The 24,335-nt window shown below is 41.8% G+C and overlaps 1 protein-coding gene and 1 non-coding gene across 4 annotated transcripts; both read right to left on the reverse strand.

Annotated features, from left to right (window-relative positions):
* Positions 1–3,306: 3,306 nt before the first annotated feature.
* Positions 3,307–3,377, reverse strand: trnag-ccc (transfer RNA glycine (anticodon CCC)). Its single transcript has one exon. It is a non-coding gene; the product is annotated as a tRNA-Gly (tRNA).
* Positions 3,378–5,836: 2,459 nt separating this feature from the next.
* On the reverse strand, positions 5,837–24,125 carry trim66 (tripartite motif containing 66). Of its 3 annotated transcripts, XM_026167528.2 has the most exons (20): positions 23,854–24,125; positions 20,038–20,253; positions 19,562–19,790; positions 18,669–18,882; positions 17,246–17,375; positions 16,802–16,918; positions 16,579–16,693; positions 16,185–16,331; positions 15,016–15,133; positions 13,980–14,803; positions 12,641–12,679; positions 11,949–12,158; positions 10,770–10,875; positions 10,592–10,673; positions 10,348–10,498; positions 8,924–9,783; positions 8,702–8,825; positions 8,352–8,426; positions 7,556–7,708; positions 5,837–7,440 (listed from the first exon to the last, which is right to left on the reverse strand). In XM_026167528.2, exons 3-20 carry the CDS (start codon positions 19,568–19,570, stop codon positions 7,204–7,206), a joined length of 3,711 nt encoding a protein of 1,236 aa, XP_026023313.2. In that variant the 5' UTR covers positions 19,571–19,790; positions 20,038–20,253; positions 23,854–24,125; the 3' UTR covers positions 5,837–7,203. The 3 variants fall into 3 exon arrangements, with proteins under 3 accessions (XP_026023313.2, XP_026023304.2, XP_080154303.1); XM_026167519.2 differs by lacking the exon at positions 20,038–20,253; XM_080298177.1 differs by lacking the exon at positions 12,641–12,679 and having other exon boundaries at positions 23,854–24,124.
* Between the last annotated feature and the right edge of the window lie 210 nt (positions 24,126–24,335).

The raw sequence follows: 24,335 nt of genomic DNA on the forward strand, positions 1-24,335 counted from the left end.
TTGAAGTATCCAATAAGCAGTTTTGTGTGGTAACATGTAATTAGTAACCACTGACTTCCTTCGTTAGGCAGACTTCTGCCTTTTATCTAAGGCATTATTGATCATTTTGGCCATGGACTTGGAGCCACTGTATTCTCTACAGTCTACACAGTGCTTAAGGACCATCACATGATAAATGAGCTTTGTAAAAAGCTTGGATATCTCCAACTAATTCTCTGCTCCAAACACCTCCTGGAAGTGGCAGCACTCTTTCTGAGCTTGTGCATATCTGCTGAGCAGTCCTGCTCGCTGCTCACTAAGAAGACTGGAACGCCCATAAATGTGCCACGGAAGAATAAAGCAGTTACACAGTAACCAGCAACCCAAGCACTTAAGGTGACTGAGTAAGTCCACATTCACAGTTTTGTTTTATTTTTTTACTGCCTCTATGATGTTTAAAATGTGTAATATACTGAACTGCTGCAAACCTACAAAATAATTCAGTAAAATAAAATCCCCAGTATGTTTACTTTATCCATTTACAATTTACATAAACATGCAAGGAAGCACACAGAGGTTATTTGATTTACCCAGTTAATGGAATGCTTTAAGATCCAGTGTGAGTCAGAAGTGTCTTCATCCCTGTGCTCCTGCTCAGATTTACTCTTTCTGGCCACAAACATAAGTGAACTTTGTGCAGGGAATCTCCAAATCAGTGTGTTGGAATGCAGACCATAGCTGACATGATACCACATGGATCCTCACACTGATGGGCTGATTTAAGAAATGGGGCTCATTAGTTCATGAAAGTAAGTCATCCAGCTCAGCTTCAGTAACAGCTAACACCAACAACTACATGTATGGTCACTGACCCAGTGCTGCTTTCCCCTTGGGCCTCAATGATCTGCCACAGGGCACTCTTGGCATACAGGAAGGACATTTGGTCACTTCACAGGCTCCCTCAGGATACACCTGCAGCTTCCTCTTTGACACATCAAAGATCAAATGCAGTATATCATCTACCAACTGATCAGACTACAAAAACGATGAATTTTTAGAAGCATGGATTTCTTTATTGTCCACAAACTGCAAAAATTGTGAAAATTGCTGAGAAACTCGGTAAATCATTTGGCAAAGTGACTGGATGAAAACTGTCTCCCGGTGACCATTGTTTTATAGTATAATCTAGAACAAAAACAAGTCGAAAAATATGAGTGTTTGTTTTAAAAGTAATCAAATCTTAGCCAGTAGCATAAATACAAGTGGAGGGTGAAGCAAAGTAAATGAAAAAGCTCTCTGAGAGGCAGTGAACACAGCATGATGCCAGCTTAGTCAAATTATGGAACAAAGATTACTATATTTACTGTGCATGGTTTCTCAGAGAGGGCAAACAAGCTAATTAATTTAGGCCAGAAGAGAAGAAGATTGAAATTTTATACCCTTCTGCAAACCATCATTCTATTACAGCCTGTAAGATAAACACTGAGTGGTGGTAAAATGTGCACATCGCTGATTCCAAACCCATATGAAACAGACTGTAAAGGAGGTTTTCTTGAGTCACATTAAACTGATATAGTGTATTTCGTTTAGGGCCAACAGAAACAATAAGGAAAACCCATGAGAGTCATATATTATATATCTTTGTATGCTATAACAATATTACTGGTTTAATGAGTATATCAACATAACGACAATGGAAGCACACTCTCCAATAAAATGTTGGAGAATCACCGCAGAACAGCTGGGGAGAATACGATGGTAAAAGAAAGGGAGTCAGTATTTCCCTGCTTCACAAGGCCTGTGACTCTAAATGTGGCACGGTTGTTGGAAAATTGTTGCCTGTTCTAATGAGTCAAACTTCTGCTGTGACGGTTGAGTCAGAAGCAACATGAAAGCATGCGTCTGTCCTGTCTTAAAAAGTGTGAGGACACACTTTGGCCATCTTAGAACTAGTTTTAAACAGCACATCATACATGGGTATTGTTGCTGACCATGTATAGTGTATACATCTATTAAAGTCTGCTTCCAGCTGGATAACACACCATCTCACATAGCTTAACTCAAATCAAGCTGGTTTCTTGAATATAACAGTGGGTACACCGTGCTCAAGTGGCCTCCACAGTTGCCATACTTCAGTCCAATAGAGTACCTTTGGGATGTGGTGCATCGAGAGATTTGCATCATGGACGTGCAGCTGACAAATGAGCAGCAACTGCATGATGCTGTCATGTCAGCCTGGACCAACATCTCTGAGGAATGTTTGAGCATTTTTAACAGTATGATATCTCATTATAAAGCAAAAAGAAGAAGAAGAAGTAGAAGAAATAGCTCAATGCTTACTAACTGTTTCCTATTCTTTTTCTAGAATAGAATGACGGCAGCTGTTTTTGTGGTCAAAAACATGAATGTCATTTCTTGTTAGCTGAAGGTGAGACTCTTTCTGTTAATTCCAGAGAGGGCTAAATAATTCTCACATCACTGTGCTCTAAAGTATTTAGAGTATTTATATTTCATTACATACATTTAATCTGTGATGGGAAGCATAGCAGATAGATTAGATAAATGCACAAACATGTAGTAATTTTCCAGAAAAGAAAGGTTGAGATTGGTGTTTGCTCATCTGCTTTTCCAGCCCCGTTGTTCCTCAGCGGAGCCAACTTGATGATGTTACAAGAGCTAAGTGAGCTGTTAAAACTGTCCCTCTTCCTCTCTCCAGTGTACACAGCCTATCACTGTGCCAGCTGCTCAGACATGCTGTGAGTTGTCTCGCAAACACCGGTGTCCCCTGTGAAAACTCAGTGAAAATCTCTACCACTCTTCAGTTAGTGCTAAAATTTAAGGATTTGGCAGAAAAGTCACGCAACACAATACTGACAAGCAGCCTAAAACAAAGGCAGGACATTTATACCTCTAAGATTATTATGCACAACAGATGATTTGATAAATGTGCTTGTGTCACACAATAAAACCACATCTAATTATGCTTCATCCCATTCAGAAACATCTATCATCACCTTTTGTGAAGCGCCTTTTTACCCGTTACCCCACTTTGTGAACACATTACCTCAACGAGGTGATGTAGGATTTTCACATTAATACCATAGGTGCTACTAAAAAGCTCACACCAGTTCAAATCTCAGTGACCTCGACCTTAAGTTTTCCAAAACTCTTGTCAATGCACATACAGACACATCAGGGGAAGCTTAGAGTTCGATTTCTTACCCAAGGATACTTCAGCATGAGGAGAAGGAGTCGAGAACTGATCGACCTTATTTTCCAATTGGTACGCAACTCACTCTGCCAAGTGAGCTACCGCCACCCTTAAAATGCATCGCCCGGGAATCGAACCCAGCTCGCAAGAATGGGAGTCTTGCATGATACCACTACACCAGCGATGCTCGAGATGCACCAACCTTAAAGACTCCTTAAGGTGGATGTGAGGTCTGTGGAATTGTCAGCTCTGAATTTCAGAGTTCTCATAAACAGAATCTATGGCTAACACACACACAGGCACGTTACCAAGACTATAAAATGCCAGCAGATGTTTCCAGGTGTAACGTGCCAGTTAACCTCAGCAAGGCACACAATTTAGATCCCCTCTCTGCCCCCTGCAGCACTAAAAGACTCCAAACTTCCCTGCGTCACTTTCCAGCTCGTGTTTTTCTCTCACTGCATTTCTGTCTGCCCTTTTCATTGTTCACCAAAGGTCACAGAAGTGTCTCATTATTATCATGTGATGTTTTACGTGAAGACTGAAGACTGAAAGGTCACAAGCCTTGTTCACAAATAAAACATAGCAAGAGGCCTCCTGACCAAAATAGTGTACATATAACAATTATTGCTGTGTGTGTGTGTTGGTTAAAAATAAAAAAAACAGACTGATCTCGAGAGGAGGATAAGCAGTGTAATGTAAAAACAGAACTTTCTTCTTTGTTCTTAAAGCACAGGCTTTTTGCAGCAAACTACAAAAGTCACAGAAGTCAAACTGCAACTTGCACCAAGAGGGGGGTTGTTATTTTATTTTTACAACGCTAACACTTTAATGCATCACCAGGGGGCTTCTGTTAAATGTCCTTCTCTCTCCAGGAAACCCTTAAAATCCCTACGATGAATCTCGCCTTCCATTGTCTGATTAAAACTAAAACAAATATCCTGATGCAGAAAATCCTATGTTAAGTGAATTCTATGACACTTAGAACTCTTGAACTTCTACTTTTAAATATGAGGATTGTTTTGTTTTTAACTTTTTTAAATGTTTTTTTTTTCACATGCAATTAAAACATCGCAACTTTTTTTCTCCACAGTTTGTGTGACGCGAGGCAGGAGCCAGCAATGTCTCCTGGGCCACGTTGAAGGGTTACATCACGTCTGTGCTGCCGAAAGAGTCCAGCAAGTTACTTCTCCCTCTCTCTCTTTAATGCTCTCCAGACAATCAGATTCATTATTACATGCTATGTGTTCTGATGGTGTTCTGTTTGAAGTGGCCATGAAAGAGCCTTTTAAGAACCGTGCAGACTAGGTGGGCGGTGCTGTCTGCATGACTCACTTCTACATACATCAGGGCAAAGAAGCGATGGGTTTTAAGAAGCATTTCATTACGTAAAACTAAAAGATAAAACTTCAAATGATGCATGCTAACTGATTTATGACTCGGGAATATTCAAAACAAATGTGAAAAGAAACTCGTAAAACTCATGGTGATGTGCATTTTGCCCTGCTCGCAGGCTTCCAGGAGCTACTAACCTTTAGACTGATTGCTTTCTTACATTTGACAGATTGAACTGAAGGTTTGGGTTACAATCATAGGTACAGGCCGATGATAGTGGCTGCTTTGAAGAAAAAAAAAAACTACTTCAGAGCAAAAAGACTGTCAAATCTCAAGGAAACAAGTGTGACTAATTACACAATTTTTAGTTCTTTAGTCTCATCTGATTAATTCTTAAAACTTCTGTCCGCTCACAAAAAAATCTCTCTCTACTTTATGTTGCATCAAAGCAGTTTGAGAGATTATTCAACCAAATATATTTTTTTAAATGTCACGAAGGTTTTAGAAGTAATAAAAGAGTCTTTTCTGAATATTTTTGCAGTTTCGGCTGTGTAATTCTGAGCACTCTTACCACCCTTCCACACACCATTAATGAAGCTATAAAACACCCATAACCTCGGACTGTATGTGACATGGCAGTGACAGGATTTTGATATAAAGTTAACATTGCTTCGTTTTGATCCAGCATTTAACCTGCTTTGCAGTTTGTAATATGTCCCTGTATACGTCTTTTCTCCCCATTCCCCTTCCTTAAGAACCACTTCTTGACAGTCACCCTTCCACTGAGACTGTTTCAGATGAGACAGGTCTCGTGTCTGGATTTCTTCTAAACAACACGGCTTTCATCTGCTGTAGATTTTTTTTCCCTCCACTTTCCCATTTTTTGGAAATCACCTTGCTGTTTCTTTTTTATGCCTTTTAAATTGCGTTATTTTTTGCTTTTATAGCTCAAACTAAATAAAATTAGGGGGAAATGTGTTTTTCTGACAGGCTGCTAGTAACAAAGTGCTTAAATATACAATTTAAATGGGTTTTTTTGCTAAGTTATCTGTTATGTGTAGACACAACACTGATTAACCCTTGAGTTAGGTGCTTTTTTATGCTTAAATGATTCATAGGTCAGTTTTAAGTGGCTTAGCAAACATGTAAAATGAGGAGAAAAGCGGCCAGTGTCCAAAAAAAGAACTATCTCTCAAGACCACCATAAAAGTTACAAGACAGTCAGGCTCCTTGGAAGCAAAATATAAAGAAATGACAGGGGAGTCCAGACTTTTCTGCAGTACTGTATCTTAAATAAGAATGCTAACATGCTTTTTTTCATGAATGCGTTTTATTGATATTAATATTTGTGCATTTATAATTACAGTTACAAAAAAGGAAAAAAGACAACATTTCTCTTGAAACAGTGACAGCAACTATGGCAGTTTTCCCTTACGCCTATTAGATCTACTGATGTCAAAAGGAATAGCATTACATATACTATACATTCGCTACTTTTGTACATCCATCGCCATGAGTCACACAAAGCGTATATTAAGCTGCAGGAACCAAGTACAGCATAGTTAAAAACAGGAAATGCGCTACAGCGTTTTTTTTATAAAATTATGCATTTCCTTTCGACAGTAATTCTCTACACACAGCAGCAAGTACATTTTTATACTCATCAGTAATCAAAGATAACAACACCTTAGACTTTCAGTAAGCCTGAGACATCCCGATAAGAGAAGAGTGGAAGATTTTGCTCCAAGAGAAATAATTTGCAATATACATACACAAACTTATCTGTTAGCTAAATGTGAAATTTTACATTTCATGAACTGTTTGCTCCAGATATTAAATTCTCCAATAATAAAAATGCCCCGGTGAGCTCTAACAGTGCTTACGGTGCCCACGATCTCTCACATCCTGTCTTCCTCTAATCTAAACAATTTGCTGCTGCTTTTCAAAAAAAGCTACTGACACACATAATTATAACAATGATCAAACCTATGTTAATTGCCTGCAATCATTCATATAGTAAAATAAAAGTTTATACAGTGACACGTGCATAAATGATTTGGAAACTCGTGAATATGGTAAGTACAGAATTTACCGACAAAGTTTCAGAGTACTGCGTATAATCAGGGCTATGATGACCTGAAAAAGTCCACTTAATAAAGATGCAAAGTGCGATTAATAAGCATCCAACTACAGCATCCTCTGTACAAAAAAAGCATGTGATGAAAGATATATAAGGTATTTTATGTTAGCAGAAAATAGCAAGCAGTGCAGTGTATCAGGAGCATATGCTTAGCCGGCAAAATATGACATGATAAAGGAAGTATTACAGCATCACCTCACTACATGGCTGTAGAAGCAACAAACCGAGATCCACAGAGGTATGACTGCGTAACCTATACAATGTGACCTTCACTTATTTCCATTTTCGCACTCAGCCCCTCCGATGAGTTGCATGGATAATAATGACTCCTGCATTAGTTACTACTCTCAATCCTATTTTCGCATGTTTAGCTGCCATCAGATGGCAGTACTGTCATATCACTGCAAACCACAAGGTTGGCTTGCTTTTAGAAACACTGGTGCATTCCCTCTGGCTGCTAAATGAAAAAAAAAAAACAGCATATTTATAAACAGAAATAACATGTTTTCTGCCATGGTTGCGCACTATTAAGCTCTAATTAGAAATGATGCCTCCTCGACTTGAGAGACTGCCTCCTCTTCCTCTTCCTGTGGCACTGCTCTCTTCTCTCTGGCCAAGGGAACCCGCTCTCAGTGGTCCTGTAAGCCTCGTCGTACTCATCGCTGTCTGAATCCACCTCAGCCATGGGGAAGACTCTGCCTGGGAAAACTTCCTTCAGGTTGGAGGTGAAGAAGGCCTCGAGGCTGCGGCCTGCTTGGGCCACCTCAGAGTCAGGCTGCAATGACGGGGGGGGGGGGGGGGGCAGTAATTATAGTAAAGTAGTGACCAGTGATGATATCGAGACTGATGTATATACACAGAAACAAGCAGAATTTAGACTTTTAACTTACGTAATTGAACTTTGCACAGTTGCGGAACATGAGATACATGTCGGCCACAAACTCATCAGGTGAGCTGTAACACTGGGTATTCCCCTTGCTCAGCTTGGCCCTGATCACAGACAGGTCCATTGGCCTCTTGATGATCTGGTAGTAATGGCGTGCCTGTGTGAGAAAGCAGTGGCATTTAAGACTCTTATATTATCCCCCCAGCCACTTTGGTTCTCTAAAACCAATTCCAATTTAATTATCTCAGGAGCACTCTGCTCTTCAAAATGCATCACATTAATGTTGCATGAGCTCCATTATGTATCATTGTGACAGACGTGCTTCTACCTGTGCACAGGGTGCATGCTTGCATCGCAGTCTTAAACTAAGTTAGATACTCAAGACCTTTGATAGCATATGGTAACATGGAGGTGACCTGTTTCTCTGTTGAAGTTTTGTTTATGGGTTACAAAACAGCTTAAACACAATGCACAATGAAATGTTGCATAAATAGATAAGTGTAAGCTGATTTAGGCATGAATGACAATTATAGAATGCCTCAAATATCATATAAAATGAGCTTCGTAAATACTTTATGAAGAAGAAAATGTATTCAGCACAATTTTAAGGCTCTAAGGATTCACTCACTTGGGCAAAAACTGAATGTGAGCAGAGCTGTGTTACATATAAAACCCATGAGGGAAACTTTAGACTGGTAGTAAAACTCTTAACTACTATGTGTCTGTAAGTATAATGAAAACATAAATATATTCTGCAAAAATAAATTAACTTTACTGTAAGAAAATGTTGATTAGCTTACGAGTGGACTGACGGGCTCTTGGAATGGCGCACTCAGGATGTTACTGAGGATCAGAAGTGTCAGCCGCTCACATTTCTGCAAAGATTCAGCCAAACATGAATGAAAACTGGCGCGACAGAAAGAGAAGGATCACAGTTAAAGAAAAACTAAAAAAAACATTAGTTATTGCCACATACATTTTTTATAGCCATTTTGATAAGTACGTAAACACTCGTTAGTCATGATATTTATGGATATTTTTTTAGCATTTAGATGAACCCCCTCGGGTAATATGAGTGACAGCTGTGTTACCCTCTATAACATATCAAATTGACTGCTGTAAATAAGTTTGTTCTTATGAATTGACCTACTTTCTGGTCACATGGAGATAGCAAATTTGCTGATGCATTTTCTCCAGATGCTCTCTCATTGTCACCGTTGTATTCGACACCTTGGTGTAGAACATCTCTGCACAGGGTGCACACCCAGTCACCTCTGAATGAGGGAAGACACATTAGATTAGCAGTACCAGCTTTATGTAAACTGTTTAACAGGAGGTGTGAGGATTGTGCTGAAATTTCACGTGAGCTTACGAGGGGAAGGTCGGCAAAGGGGGGATATGGCAAGAGAGGTGGAAGACTTTTGGACAGCGATCACAGCATAGCAGGTCTCCTCCGATCAGACAAACGGCACAAAAATCCTCACTCTCCAACTCTGTGCTGTCTTGCTCAGTCTGGACTTCCTCTGTGTCTCCGGGAACAACGGGATTTGCAATCAGGAGCGGCCTCTGACCTGGACCGATCTCCTCATCCAGGTCAGAGCGAAGCGGTTGCGGGTCATCGGTGGTCAGCTCGGGTTCAGAGTCTACATCGAGCTCAGATGCCACAGAGCCCTGAGAGTCTGGAGGCTGATCGGAGACCACGTCAGAATCAGTCTCGCCCTGAAAAGTGGGGTCGTATACAGGCTGGATGTCGGACTCCGTTTCAGCATCACCTGATTCTGTATCTGCATCCAACCCTCGGCCGTCTGGTCCCGCATCTGATTCTGGATCTGCCTCATACTCCAGACTTGGCTCTGAGTCGCCACACAGCCCCATCTCTGCAGACTTCTGCTCAGCTCTACACTCCAGTTCAGCCTCAGATGAAGACGGTGCATTCGGGTCAGAATCTGGTGATGCATCTGAGTCAAGCTGTGGGTCTGAATCAGCCTGAGAGATGACTGCTTCCTCTGACACTGACCTGGGATCAGAGTCAGAATCCAGATCCAGTTCATAGAAACTTGGTGCCACATATTCAGAGTCAGCGGAGAGCAGTGTGGATTCTTTACGAGGAACAGGTACCCCTATGTTGCTGTCGCTGCAGTCTGATTGTGCGGTGGACTCATTACAAGTTTGTCGCTTTGGTGCTGCAAGCACGCGGGTGGCCCCACTAGTCTCAGATTCTCCTGTTATTCCCTGTGTTTACCAGAGAAGAGAAAGGAAGGGATTTTTTTCATATTACAGTTTAATCTCTTAAAACCCTCATGCATAAATACTACAGAGGACAGCAGCTAGCCAGGGTCATCCTAAATTACCCCTAAAGCTTACTAGCCAACACACTTTAGCCATAACCAAGTAAACAAATGAAATAAATGGTGTGGTGACAGCTAATTATATGCCTGCTATGGTGCTTCTAACTCTTTAAACCCTAACCTAATTTCCCTTTAAACCAGGGGTGGGCAACTCCAGGCCTCAAGGGCCAGTGTCCTACAGGTTTTATGTGTATCCTTGATCTAACACAGCTGATTTAAATGGCTAAATTACCTCCTGAACATGTCGTGAAGTTCTCCAGAGGCCTGGTAATGAACTAATCATTTGATTCAAGTGTGTTGACCCAGGGTGAGATCTACAACCTGCAGGACACCGGTCCACGAGGCTTGGAGTTGCCCACCCTTGCTAAAAATGCTAACCGTGACGGGTTAGGGTTTAAAGGGTTAAAACATCTCCCTTCTTGTTTTGAATGAAACAAATGCACCACACCTGAGGGAGGGTTTCGCTCTTATCCGTCCCACTGGCAGGTAGAGGGTCACTCTGTCTTCGTCCGTGTGGTGGGAGCTGAGACACGAGTATTTTGAGACGCTCGAGGCAAATGACTGGAACCCTGGGCCTTGCAGAGTCGTTCTGAACATCACTATTAATTTAGAGGGATGTAAAAATAGGTTAACAAGCTGTTTTCATGATTTGTGCATGGACTGATCTTTCATTTTTTTAAGACAATACATACCTGCTGTTGCTGTTACTTGAGAAGCTGCATTTCTTGTTGGCATCAAAACCAATCTCTTCATTTACGTAAGTGATGGGGTGATCTAAAAAGTATGAAGAATTCAAGCAGTTGAAAATGTGAGGTGTTTTTTTTTTATTGACTATGTAAGAAAAAAAAATCTCTGAGTGTTTTCAACCACCTGGCTCTGTCTTATAGGACATTAAAGGAGGTTCAGTTGAAGTTTCCTTGGCCACACAGAGCACCCCATCTGATGCTCTCCTCTGTCTGGGATCCAGCACGTAATACTGAAATCAGAATAAGCAAAACTCTTTTAATAATGTACACTTTTATTGATCCCCATGGGGAAATTCTTCTCTGCATTTAACCCATTCACTCAGTGAAACAGTGGGCAGCCACCAGGGAGCAGCGTGTGGGGATAGTACCTTGCTCAGGGGTACCTCAGGGTAGCCGTTCAGGGGATTCAAACCCCTGACCTTCCGATCATGGGGCAACCACTTTACCTACTGAGCTATCCCTGCCCCATCAAGCAATAAAAAACTCCAGCACCATCTTAGTCATTAACTCCAGCAGCAAAATATGCTGTTAAACCAAATAATGGCTCCTGCAGGTTTCTACAAGCACGCGATTTTTCAAATGACAGAAACTGTCAAAAATGATTGGAAAAATGGGCTCCTCATTCCCTCGCTTATCTCCTGAGAAAACTGTTCAACTAAACGCCTCACAGATTTTATTATTTTTTCCTTTTTTACAAGAGTACTGCACAGATTTAGTATCGCACTCTCTGTCAGACGTTGGGAATTTAACTATTAAAACTGATTTAGCAGAACCATCGTTTTGTATTCTTTCTCCCTTGCTCATTTTCATTCTCCCGCCTTATCAAATTGAGCACCTCCAATATATGCATAGCACCAAATCAGAGGTGTGGGTGCACCGTGCCAAGAGCAGCTGATTTCGCCTAAGCTGCTAGGCTCAAGCAGAGATGAGAAGTGGGCTTTACACGTGCACAGGTGTGCTAAGCTCACTTCTTTCTAACTCTGCATTCCTTTTATCCTGCTCTTTCTGCACCTCCAGAAGGCTTTGCTCTTTCTTCACATGGCAGATGAATTCTTAAAAGCGCTTGAAAAACAGCAACCTAGTGACAACTGAGCATCTTAGTCCATCGATGCAAAGTGGATCTTGGTATTGTTTTCGCCTCTAGTTAGTTTTGGAGTTACAGTTTTTATTGTGGAACACTGTATCACCAGAGATGACAGTGCTGAACACACATGTGGCGAGTGCACCTCCTAACTGTGATCAGTCCTATTCTCCTTGACAGCTCAGCCTCCCCACGTGCAATCATATTCTGATGCGGGGTTACCTTATTTGCAGCTCCCGCTTCTAGGCTACGAGCCCATCCTGTGGGCCTTTCGGCATAAGGGCTGGCGGACGGGGCTGCCAGTTCTGTCGGGATGCTCTGGGAGCGCCTCTTCCTCCTCGAGCACACCGAGCCAGTGCTCAGCCTGCTGCTATTCTGCACATCAGACACACACTCGTGGGCTGCCACTGTCACCTCCAGGGATGTGGATCTCTGTCAAAAAACATAAATATATCCACACACACAACTGAGCTGGGGTTTCAAGCAGCCTTGCATGCACAGGTGCACCTGTTCATGCCATTAAAAACTGAAAGGAGACAAAAAAAAAAAAGTGGATGGACACACACGGGCACACACCAAATGAACAAAAACATCACTCAGAGCCTATTCAGGGAACACCTCAATCCTTACAAACATGTTGAATATATTAGTGTTATTGTTGGAGCAATGAAAGCTTTGGATATCACACCAATTATCATATGTAAATTCAACCCGAGAGCTACAGTGTGGCCCTTTGATTAAGCCACCACTCTCACAGTTTCTCTCATATATTACAGTTTACTGATCCAAGTCTTCCAAAAGGTTTTTTTAAACACTTTGGCTTGTGTCTCTTTTTCCGGTACACCATCACACATTTTCAGGCCAGGCTGACACCAAGCACATGCTCCTTAGTATCATGCGATTAAAACACTCACCTGATCTATGCCCCCTGGGAAACGTATGCAGGATTCAGGCTGTAGAGGAAAATAGACTATAATCCTTCTCTCTGGAATCACGGAGGGGTATGGGAATTTATCTCAGTGCAAACCAGAACTAAAAAACTGGCAGCTCACACTATTCCCTCAGCGACTCATTAATGACAGGTTAAGTACACAAATGACTGTGCCCAAGTGGCTTTATATCACTTTCAGATGCTGTGACTTGAAAATGTAAAAATAACATATCTTTGTGGTAGTAATCACCCATCTTGAGAATTTTTAAAGAAGGGCGATTATGCGGCTGCTAAAACCCCTGGCATCACGAGTGATTATGATGAACAGCGAGCTCCTGGATTTAAGCATGCATTGAAGTGCTCGGCTATAATTGTCAGAGCAGCTCTTTTGTTTTCCCATCATCCCTTCTTTTTGAAAGCAAGAGCAGCTTTCTGTTGCGCCATCTGTTTTTGAGGCTAGCTGTCAGCTGTGGGAAGTGATCATTCTGGCATTAATATAAAGTGTTGCTTTTGGTTTCAATTGTTAATGGATATTAATTAAAACTGAATGCCGCCTCAAACGCTCCAACACTCGTCTACATGTCAATATTTTAAAAATATACAATAGCCCTTTCAAAACGCGTAAATCGCGGCTCTCCGAGCTTTTCATTCGACTTAAACGTCCCGTCATTAAGCAATTTCTAATGCAGGCTTTGGTGCCTTTGTGTAAGCAAGTGTTTGAACGTCTTTGTTTTCACAGGAAATAGGCTTGACCAAACAGTAGCGGGTTCTGAGAGGCACATATAAACAGCTTTGTGTGGTTTACCATAGCAGGGTTAAAAACTTCGCTTGAGCCTCTAGAAACTTTGCAGAACCACGTGTGAAGTGAAAAACCGAAGGCTGAGGTGCACAAAAATCCCACCGCATGGCTCGCTTTCATCTGAGGGCCAACTGTCAAACAATGTTCGCAACTCTGCTGCTTTTAAGAAGCTTTATGAAGCTGGATTTAAGCAGAATTTTCTTGTTACAACGAGGAGCGTACAAGAAGCACACTGTACATAAAACGCTATTTTTAGCTGATCGGCTATTCTCAAGGTGTCGCCATGTTTGATTTGGCAGATTTCTATGTTGGTCGCCCTTCCTGACACGACAGCAAAGAGATTTCTGTTTCATTTGTATAATCTTTTGCTTTAACACACATTTTTTGTTTGTTGTCTTTTTCATCTTGTTTTTTTAATATATTGTAGCTTCAGCTCTTTTTTTTTAATGCATGTGCATATGGGTATATATTATATTGCAATATCCTCTGTTGGTGAGGTTCCATTTTTAGCTTAATTTCTCACCCTGGCATCTCTGTGGTCTTTGACGGTCAGTGCAGAGTTGGTCCTCTTTTGCTCTTTTCTCACACCTGATAAACACAGCAGCAGCTGCTGCTGTTGGACAGGACTCTGCACCCTCCTGCCCTGTTGTAGCTCTTGATCCAACATCTCCCTCCTTTCAGCAACCGCTATTTGTCCACAGGTCTCCTCCACACGATGCGTTTCCACCCGGTTCTCTTCACTCATTGGATCCCTTTCCAGAGCCGTGTAGCTGAGCTCCTGTTGCAGAGATCTGCTGGTCGATAGCTTCCCCCGACGCCGGTTTGGTCTCCCACGCTCTGCACTTAGCCGAGCCTGGGTATTTGGAAGAACTTCTTTGCGGTGTTGATGATGAGAAAGATAGGACTTAGACTGAGAATGTGGTTGTGAGTCAGCAGCTTGTGGCTGAGATGCAGATGCTCTGCTGCGGCTGAGCTGATTGTGCCTTCTGTTTGGGACAGGTGATGCAGGTGGAGGACGCTGCAAGGAACTCTCCTGGTCCCAGAACCTCTGGATCTGCTGGTTCTGGTGCTGGGAAGCAGAAATATGAGCCGGCTGAGCACAGCTGGAGTTATAAAGTGTGGTGTCCAGCTGGCTTTTGTCCAGACTGGGAAGATCTGGCTGCGAATGAATGCCATGAAGGCAGCACATCTGAGGCTCACAGCAGGCTTGGTACCCACAGCCCGGCTCTCGTCCTCTGTGAAACACTGGTGGCAGAGTCAAGCAGGTAATGGGCTGGGGTCTCATAATACTGGAGCAGGCCAACCCTGGGGGATAAGCGCAGTTTCCCCCCTCAACAGTCAGCTGACCTGCAGAGTAACAGAGTCACAGTGAGAGCCCGGTTTCAGAGATAGTATTTCACATGTCATGCATCAAAATAATGCTGATTAATTATCAAACAGATATACATAGTTACGGTTCCTTTTGTGCCTACTTAACTTTTTTTTTTGAGTGAGGAGGTTTCTCCTAGAAAAACATGTTCTTAAAAAAAGTCTTCTTGCATTAACGGATTGATTTTTACCTAAACAGGAAATTTGTTTCGTCCAGTAACTAGCATCCCAGTTGAATTTTATCTTCACAGGACTCCAAGAATCTGAGTGGTGTGACGCCTCAAGCAGCTGCTGCATCTGGAGTGAAATCTGCAGGAAAGGAAATATGAAAAAGATGAAAGATCAACTTTATTCATTTAGGGTCAAATCACAACAACAGTCACCTCAAGGCACTTTAGATTGTAAAGACCATTAAATGATAGCGAGGAAACCCCAACAATCAGACAACCCGCTGTGAGCAAGAACTCGGTGACAATGGGAAGAAAAAACTCCCTTTTAACAGGAAGAAAACTCCAGCATATATATGTAGATGATTATGCATTTCCTTTGTTCCTTTCACTAAAAATATGTCATTCAGTTTTTTATAATAAACTAAATCAACACAAGGGATAAAACATGCTTGTTAAAGTGGACTTTATATAAAGGTTTTTATGATAGGGCAAGAGGTGGACTACACTCAAGACAGATTTCCAGTTGATTCACATCCATGAGCTGATTTAGAGGCACCAGTTAACCCAAAGAGCATGATTTGGACTGGGACAAATGCGAAAAAGTGATGCGGTGGGCAGCTTGAGGTCCACGCACAAGGCCCCAAGCTGCCCACTACACCACTACGTGACAAAAGAGTCAGTGGACAGATGTGTCTCCATACAAATCATGAGACCAGAAAGACAAATGGATGCAAAGTAAGTTTAAAAGAACACTTAAGTGGTTTAGTTTGGACTTCCACAAAGAGGCGAATCTCCCAAAACAGTGGATCCTGCACTGCTTATCATGCAGCTTTTCTATTTTTAAACCCCACCTAACGGGTAAATGTCAAACTCCAGGCTGCCAGTACAGAGCACACGGAGCCTTCTTTCTTTCTCATGCTGAACTAAAGCCAGCAACACAACTTCAGCAATTTTCTCAGGCTGCTCCTTCAAAAAAAAAGTAATCTTTAGCAAACTGACCTTCAAGTACAACTGGAGTTCCCCTTTAAATGTAAATGTGTGGCTTCTTTTTCAAAGACGATAAAAAGAGACTTCACACTTGTTGTTCTACTTTACAAGAAATTAATTATCACTTCTCTCACAGGACCGGACTTTGTGTGTGTGCGTGTGCATGTGCGGGACGACGTCTGTTAACTGTCTCATATGCATACCAGAGCTCTGCTGAAGAGCACCGGGCTTGTGCAGTGATGGGTCATAGCCCAGGTGATGAACTTCTGAATATGGTCCAGCTGGCCACATATCTCTATTGCCCCTTGCAGCTGGTCCTCCAGACGCTGCTGGAAGCCCTCTGCAATCTTCTGCAGAAAATTAAAAAAAACAAATGTAAACATGAAGTTTTGTGTCCTTACTTGCAGAAGGCAAGCCTTGTGATTGGACTGCAGGTTAATCAACAGACAGCTTTTGACAGATGTAGGTGCTGGGATGTCGGTTTAAGCAGCTGCGACAGCTTATCACGAGCTAGCGACGGCATCGTGGCAGTTACAGATTCTTTGCGTGTAGATTCGTGGCCGGCAAGATGATTAGATGGAAAGAGAAAGTAATTACCTCCAGTTGCTCTATTAATAGGTTGGCTCGTTTGTTAAGCTCGTTCATCATAATCATCTTTGCCATTTTAATCTGGTTCTCTGCCTTCCTGTGTGCAATCTTCACTCCGTGAAGCCTGGAAAGACAGAAAGGGGGCAAATGTCTCAGTCCCTCCCTAACCCACCATTTGTGGGCAAAGTTGCTCAGAAATTGGATTTTAATGACAGTGTGGATGAAAACCAACCTCTCCTCTATTTGTTTAGCGCTGTTCTCCACTGCAGACCTCTTCTCCTCCACCTGAACCATCAGACTCTCAAACAGCCACTGCTGATCCTGTAGGGCCTTTCCGATCTGCACCACCCTAAACACATGAGAGATCACAGCATCCACCAGAAAGTTCACTAATTTATTCTTTGAGCATGACGAACACCAGAATTGAATTTGTTTCCCCCGAGGACAAGACATTATGCAGGTGACCTTCGCAGCACCTCCTGCTTTCTAACATCACAGAAAACAAAAAGGTATGAATACTTAATGAATGTTAGGCTGGCCAAGGGTAGTGTATGCAGATATAGATGATAAAACTGACAAGGCAGTTAAAGAGTGTTACTGCTCACAGGAAGTTTTTTTTTAACCTGTGGTTAGCCCTTCTCGGCAGTGTCCTTGTGCTGTGCATCTGAGGACTGACCTGTGGTTTTTGTGGGAGGACAGGTGACAGCTGCTACAGCACAGAAGGTCACATGACTCGCAAAAAAGCTCCAAGGGCTCCTGTCTGTGAGAGTGGCACATGAGGAGGGACCAAGGATACGACCCCGGGCCTGAACGACATACAGAGAGAGGAGGGGGAGGGGGGCAGAGCAGCAGTCAACAGGCAGTTCACAGTCAGGCCCACAGCACGCAGCATTAAAGTAAACACATTAGAAGAAAAGAAAGACTTGCAGTGTCATCAGCCTGTTTGCTCAAAGTTTGCTCAAATGGCATGCAGGATCACATGACAGCCTCTAACTGTCTTCTTGATAAGTTATGAACACTTTTTATTATTCCAAAGTGTCTTTTAATGTCATCAGTATAGGACAGATATGCTGATGTGAAATACTTAAAGAGCTGTAAATCCTTAGAAGTCGCCTCTAAAGTGCCATGCTGACCAGACCAAGCCTCAGTTCTTTAAGTTGTTTATTCTCCTGCTAGCTAATGGTCTGAATATAAATTCTACTTGTACCTTATACCTGGATTCTTTTTCTTTTTTTTTAAATGTTGAAAATAAAAGTCAGTCAGTGCTCTTACTGTTGCGTTAAACATACATGAAAAGAAACTGAAGAAAACTGAAGAAAACTGTTACCAGTTTTGTTGACAAGCATTATTAAAGCTGACCTAGTGCTACACTTTAACACCAAAATAATGTTGTGGCACCCGAAGGAAGCTGAGGTTGCAACTGTATGTGTTAAAGTGTTTAGTGACAAAGATGTCAGTGTTTCAGCTGCTGTCCAACTGGCTTTTGAAGTACCATTAGCAACATCTCACTTTTAATACACACGCTCTAAAGTGCTTCTCACCTGTACCTCTCTCGCTATATAAGAAGCTTTTGGCGCACAGAAAATCCATCTAACATTAGCTGGATAATGCTAATAAACGTACCCTACTGCTCTCTGGTGGCCGGCTCACCTCAGCCAACCCCCCTCCTGCCTGCAGATCATCAGAGATCTCTGTGGTAGAGAGCTGAGCATCACCTTGTGTGCATCAGCCTGATCTGACTGACCACATCCTGTCTATCAGCGCTGTCACACAGTTTTTCTCACAAGTACACAAACCAAATGCTAACCCTCCCACATCACAATAATGCTGTCTGGGACGTGCTCATTATGATTTGACAACTTGTGCAAAAGCAGCTGGCAACAAAGCTGCCAAACATACGCGATGGGCTTAAAATAGCAAAACACTAATATTAGCAAAAATGAAATCATCCGAGCACTGAGACACGTGTTAAAGACAGGTGCATAGAAATACATGCAGCTATCATGCATTAATCATTGCAAAAAGACACCAGTCCTGCTAACTATATAATAATGTGTTATACAAGTCTGTAAAGCCAACAAATCAAACTAATGTCTTGCCTTGTCCAGTAGGAGGCAGGGAGCTGGAGCCCCTCTGGTGCAGTTCTGGGAACTGGGTGGCACTGGGCCTCTGTTGCTGGTGTGATTCCATGTACTGGGAAGTGTTGGGGGTTCTCAGATGCTGGTGCACATCTGTGCACTGGTAACACAACCACTTGTTGCAGAGCGTACACAGACTCTGTGCAAGAGTCGGCTCTGTGCACTCTGAGCAGCTCTGAAAGAGAAACTTTGCCTTAAGTCATACAACGAATACACAAACACATGACAATGTGTTAAAAAGATGGGGTGGCACATGACATGTCAGAAAAAATTGTGCTGCTGCTTCATTTAAGGTGGAATCACACTTTAAGGAGCTGTTATGCGTTTGCATGCTTGCAAATGCCTCCGAGAGTCTTTGTAGAGCGACTCGTGTGGATAAATATAAGTACCCAACCAAGAGATTATCTAACACAATAAAATATCTAACACTGAAATCTAAAAAAGCTGGTTTTCATCAATAAAATGTTCAAATGCTCTCTCTTGTTTATGTCGTCTTTAGTTTCAAAATAAAAGCACAGAACCTATAAGAACAAAGCACTTTCACTTTTATTAATGTATCCTTGCCAGGACATTTGTCATCTATAGTTGATCCTGCCTAATTTTGGAGCCGTGAACAGCACCTCTGGGATAAAATCCGCTTTTGAAACTCTAGTCCAGAGACAACAGTAGGAGTATTCCAAACATCTAACAAGACTTTTGGGTTGAGAAGAGGGCAACACAAACATAAGAAACATGCCAGCTTTATACAGAAAGTGCACGGTGCACAAAATGCCACATGAAAGAAATATAATTTCCTGTTGTGTCAAAAAAGAAATTAAAGATAGGAAACAAGATTCAAAAATGCGACAACTTACCTTCTCCATTTCCGTGCTTTGCGAGAGGATGTGTTGCCTTCTCAGCGGGAGGGAGTGAAGAGGAGAGGGAGAAAGAGAACTGCCTGACGCCTCAGCAGCAGAAACACTGAGGCTTCTACCTGAGGCAGGAAGCAGTGTACACCGAGAGGTGGCCCCAAAGGAGGCGGCTTACATGACAGGCTCACTGTGCTCTCTCCTCCCCCAGATCATCCAAGTGTAGGACCCCTCACTGCAGACGAGGAGAGAAGTGTCATGTTCATATTCATTCACTGCTCGCTGGTGCAGCCAACAAAAAAAAAGGGAGGGAAAATCTAATCCTTTTTCTTAAATAAGCCTGTGCATAATAATTGGGAATTAGGGAGATAACATAATTATTTTTTGTAGGGCAAAATATCCCCGGAAGCCTTTCCAAATTAAAGGAAGGAAGACCAAGTGACCTACAATGAGCAGGGAAGGAGAAATTGTAATGCAAGCACCTTTAGGTTCTTTGCAGCAGGCAGGATTAGGTGATGCAAGGCTGAGGTTTTGTCAGGCTAAGTTGAGCTGGGCTAGGATGGGCCAGCTGTGGCCTTCTTCCCTTCGTCAGCACGAGGAGGGGACAAGTCCCAGAGGGGCTACACTCTAACGTAGCTCACGGAAACGGGGTCAGGCTCTGATGGGACTAGGATGCACTCCTGCTATTCCTTCTAAAACTACAAAATCAATCAGGACGTTAAAATGAACAGAGCACTGTAAAATGAAAGTAAAGAAGTACAGATGTGAACACAGAAAATATAAATATAAATATAACACTTGCATGTCTTTCAAAGATACAGTTGCAAGATAGTGTAAAAGCAGAGAAACGAAACCAAAGAAGAGGTTACTGCTTAAACCAACCAAAACTTAAAATAGTTCCACATCAAATACCCAGAAGCTTTGAATTAAACCAATGTGGCATCTGGACCTATGAGAAAATCTGCCTAACAACAACCCTTTACAGTCTGACCTAAAAATCTGACAACTTTCTCATCCTTGGATACTTCAGCGGGGGAGCTCAGAGCAATCCCATTCCCCATTGTGAACTCAAAGACCCAATTTGAAACACAATTAGCCAGTCGTGGTGCACCCTGTGTCTCGTTCACTCAGCTCTGTAGCATTTTCAAACTGCGCACTCGCTTTCTCTGCAACCTGCACAGCGTTTATCGCTCACGTTGAAACCTCCCGCCAGCTTCCCTGCTCTGCTAAGCTGGCACTAGATACGCATACCATCTCCGGAGACGTCACAATTATAGAAACCTGCGCTATGATCTCTCCCTTGAAAGCACCTCCCAAGTAACATCTATTAACACTGAGGTGATGAGGTCACAGAGAAAGCGGGATTATCTTCAACCACTCTGAAATTATCATGCTGTTTTACTATTCCTCCCTTCAAACAACTCACTGTTACCAAATCCATGAACAGGAAAGAAACGTCTTCACTTTTCACTCATCAGATGTTAATCAAGCACAAAGTCTTCCTTCACAAAAGGCATCACATGTGACAAAAACATCCCGACCTTCTAACTCAATTTAATTTAAAGATAGAAACAAGTCTTAAACACATATTTTCCACATCATGTTTATCTTTTGAATGTGGGCTAGTTGAACCGGTATAGCTGATAGGCTATAAAATAACATGACATTTATTTTCAGTGTTATTTATTTTAAAGGGGTGTTTATAATTTTTTTGTCACCAGGGGGCAGAATAAGCAGGCAGACGAACAACTCTCACATATTATTGCTCTTTAGCTGCAATGGCTACCTTCTTAATAAACTACTTTCCACATGTGCCAACAACACAATTTAATATTCAAATGTAATATTACTGACATCGGTTCAGCCTCAGCATGTAAGCCATAATTCCAAAAACACTGAACTAGCAAAAGACTCATAAAGCTGCACAGTAAAAATTCCCAGTTCGTCATTACACTGGCAATACTGTTGATATTACAGGTAGTCTGTAATTAAGTGTTCTGTGCAAAACTCCTGAACCACCCCTCAAGGGGTGAACCTGTGTTGTGTTTACATAACAGGCAACTTAGCAAAGAACCAACAAGGTGCTTCTCAAACAGCTATTAGCCAAAAAACTGGCAAAAACCATAAAATCTACAGCAGATGAACAGTATCTGAAAGTCATGTCCTTAAGAAACAGGAAAATATCCAGCAAAGCAAAGCCTCATCAGAAATGAGCTCAGTAGAAGCATGTCATTTTTAAGAAAGGAAAACAGGGAGAAATGAATGAGGTATACCAAATTATACAAAACTGTGCTGAAAATCAGTGGCAACAGGTCTTATGGAGTGATGAAATTTGAAATTTATAGTCCAAATATTGTCAATAGGCATAGTGGAGATCAAGAGAGACTTACTACAGTGAGTGTCTAGAGCCATCTGTAAAACACAGTGAAGGCTCTGTCAGATTTGATGGGATTATGAATGCAGAAAAGTACCATCAGATTTTAAACCACCATGCAGTACCATCTGATTGGCAACAGCTTCGTAGCTCAGGATGACAATGCAAACCCTTTGAGCATACCTGGATAGAAAAACATACGACTGAACACTGTCAGTCATGGACTGGCCTCCCCAGAGCCCGGGCCTCAACAACAGCAGTGTGAGATCATCTTGACAGAGAATGAAACAAAAGGCAGCCAACATCCAAAGAGAAGCTTTGAATCTTCAATCCTTATGAAACCTGTAAAACTATTCCTGAACACTAAAGGAATTGTAATTACACTAAATTACAAGAAATCGTCCCTAAGAGAGTTCAGACTGTGTTGAAAAAGAAAGGTGGTCATGCCAAATATTGACTTTCAAGCTTGTTGAAATTGTAAAAGCTCAGTTTTTTGCTTTTTTTTTTTTTTGCATGTGTTTCAATAAATCATTGCACCTATTTCCCATTTTCCTACCAAAATATAAAGAAAGGAAGGGTAGCTCGAGAATTTTGCACAGCACGATAGGTTAACCACTGCATTTCATTTATAGTAGTACATGCTACAACATTAATATATAATAATATATATGCAAAACATAAAATAATATTGTATTAAAATTTGTTAACTATAGGGTGCTGCAGCTCTGCAGCACTAAGGATGCTGGGAGCTGCGGTCCTCTAGCAGGCTTCTCAAATGCTAATTTGGATTTACATTAAACTACATTTCTTTACATTGAAGCAAAAGAAAACATTTGAAATTAAACTTCACTGAAAAAAGTATAATATTAATATAATATTCATAGCAAAACTTACAGAATAAGGAGCTCAATTCACGCAATAAATAAGAGGAAAAACATATCGAGAAGTTCATCACAGCCAGTGGCCTCTAAAACGAAATTGGCCTATATGAAATCCAGAGCCGTGCAGAAGTTATTTTATGTGAGTCAAGTCACAGGACATGCCACAAACTAAACAAACAAAAAGTTTCTGCACACCACTAAGTCATGGGGTGTATAATTGTGAAAGAATCAATTTTTTACCCTCTTTATCTTATCGAGGCGTTAAAAAAATTAGTTTTAGCTTAATAATAAATACAAGTTCATCAAATTATTGCAATGAATACCTGTTTAGTGTTTAGGTTACATTATGACTGAACTGTAAACAATGTAAAACAGCACATCCGTATCTGAATAGCACCCAACCCTTGTGGGAAACTTACATTAAGCGTGAACAGTAATGTGTAGTTTTTGTATTAGCCCACTGCATAAGGCTGTGGGAATTCGGGATTTCCTGTGATTTTCCTTCTGGCGTATTACGCGTTCGGCTACCTGTTCCATCTGTTTATGGATGTGCTGTCAGCACCTTATTAAAGCTTCTTCAAATAACAACAGCAAGCACGTCAGAGACATCGCAGAGTACCTGCCCCTTCATCCACAGCCTGCCTCTGCATCAGCAGCCAGCGCATCACTGAGCGTGATATTATTTTTTAGAAAGTGCGCATGAGATTCCGCCCCTATCATGGCATCATGGTGCAATCCACAACACAGAGAAGGACAGCACGCAAACACAAAGTAAACACACGGATACTTTCCACCACTAAGCAGCTACAAACTGTGCCTGTGTACAAATTAAATCCCCTCACGAAGCGCACGGCTCGTGCAAAACATCCTGTCAGGTAAACATCAGTGTGCGCGCGTGTGAGGATGTCACAGTGTTGTTTTTGGTCCGGAGGAAACGAGACTGTCTGCCGAGAAACTCCGCTTCTGTCAGCCTGCCCATCACATCTTGTGCCCTGCGTCTGCACAAAGAGAGTTTATCCTTTCTTTTTCTTTTTTTCTTTTACCTTGACCCGAGCATCTCCGAGTGTTGATCCCCCTTCGGATGTCGCTCTTTGGCCCGGACAAAATTTTGGAGATTCCAAGTCTCGCAGTTAATCGTGAGATTTTATAGTCCTGCAATACTTCTGACGTTTCTCAAGGCTGAAGTGTGACACTTGGCGAGAAGACTGCAAGTTTACAATTAGAGCCCACCGTCACTGAGCGATACAAAATATTAACGTGTAATACCTTTCGAAACTTAAATGCAAAATTATGTATAAACACGTAATTACAAAATTACAAACAAATCATCAACGTGACCAAAATTTAAAACTCCACATTTTTCTGAAAACGGGAATCGTGTGTCAATTTCTGAGTAAAAAAAAAAAGGTGCAACAGTGATAAAATATTACGCATTTTATCGCCGAGTTACTGCAGCATCATTTCAGCTGTTAAATTTCGGAGATTAGCTGGAATTCATAGTTTAATTGTGTTTGGTCTCTGAAGC

Source organism: Astatotilapia calliptera, chromosome 1 (genome assembly GCF_964374335.1).
Source record: "Astatotilapia calliptera chromosome 1, fAstCal68.1, whole genome shotgun sequence".
In the NCBI taxonomy this organism is placed as follows: domain Eukaryota; kingdom Metazoa; phylum Chordata; class Actinopteri; order Cichliformes; family Cichlidae; genus Astatotilapia; species Astatotilapia calliptera.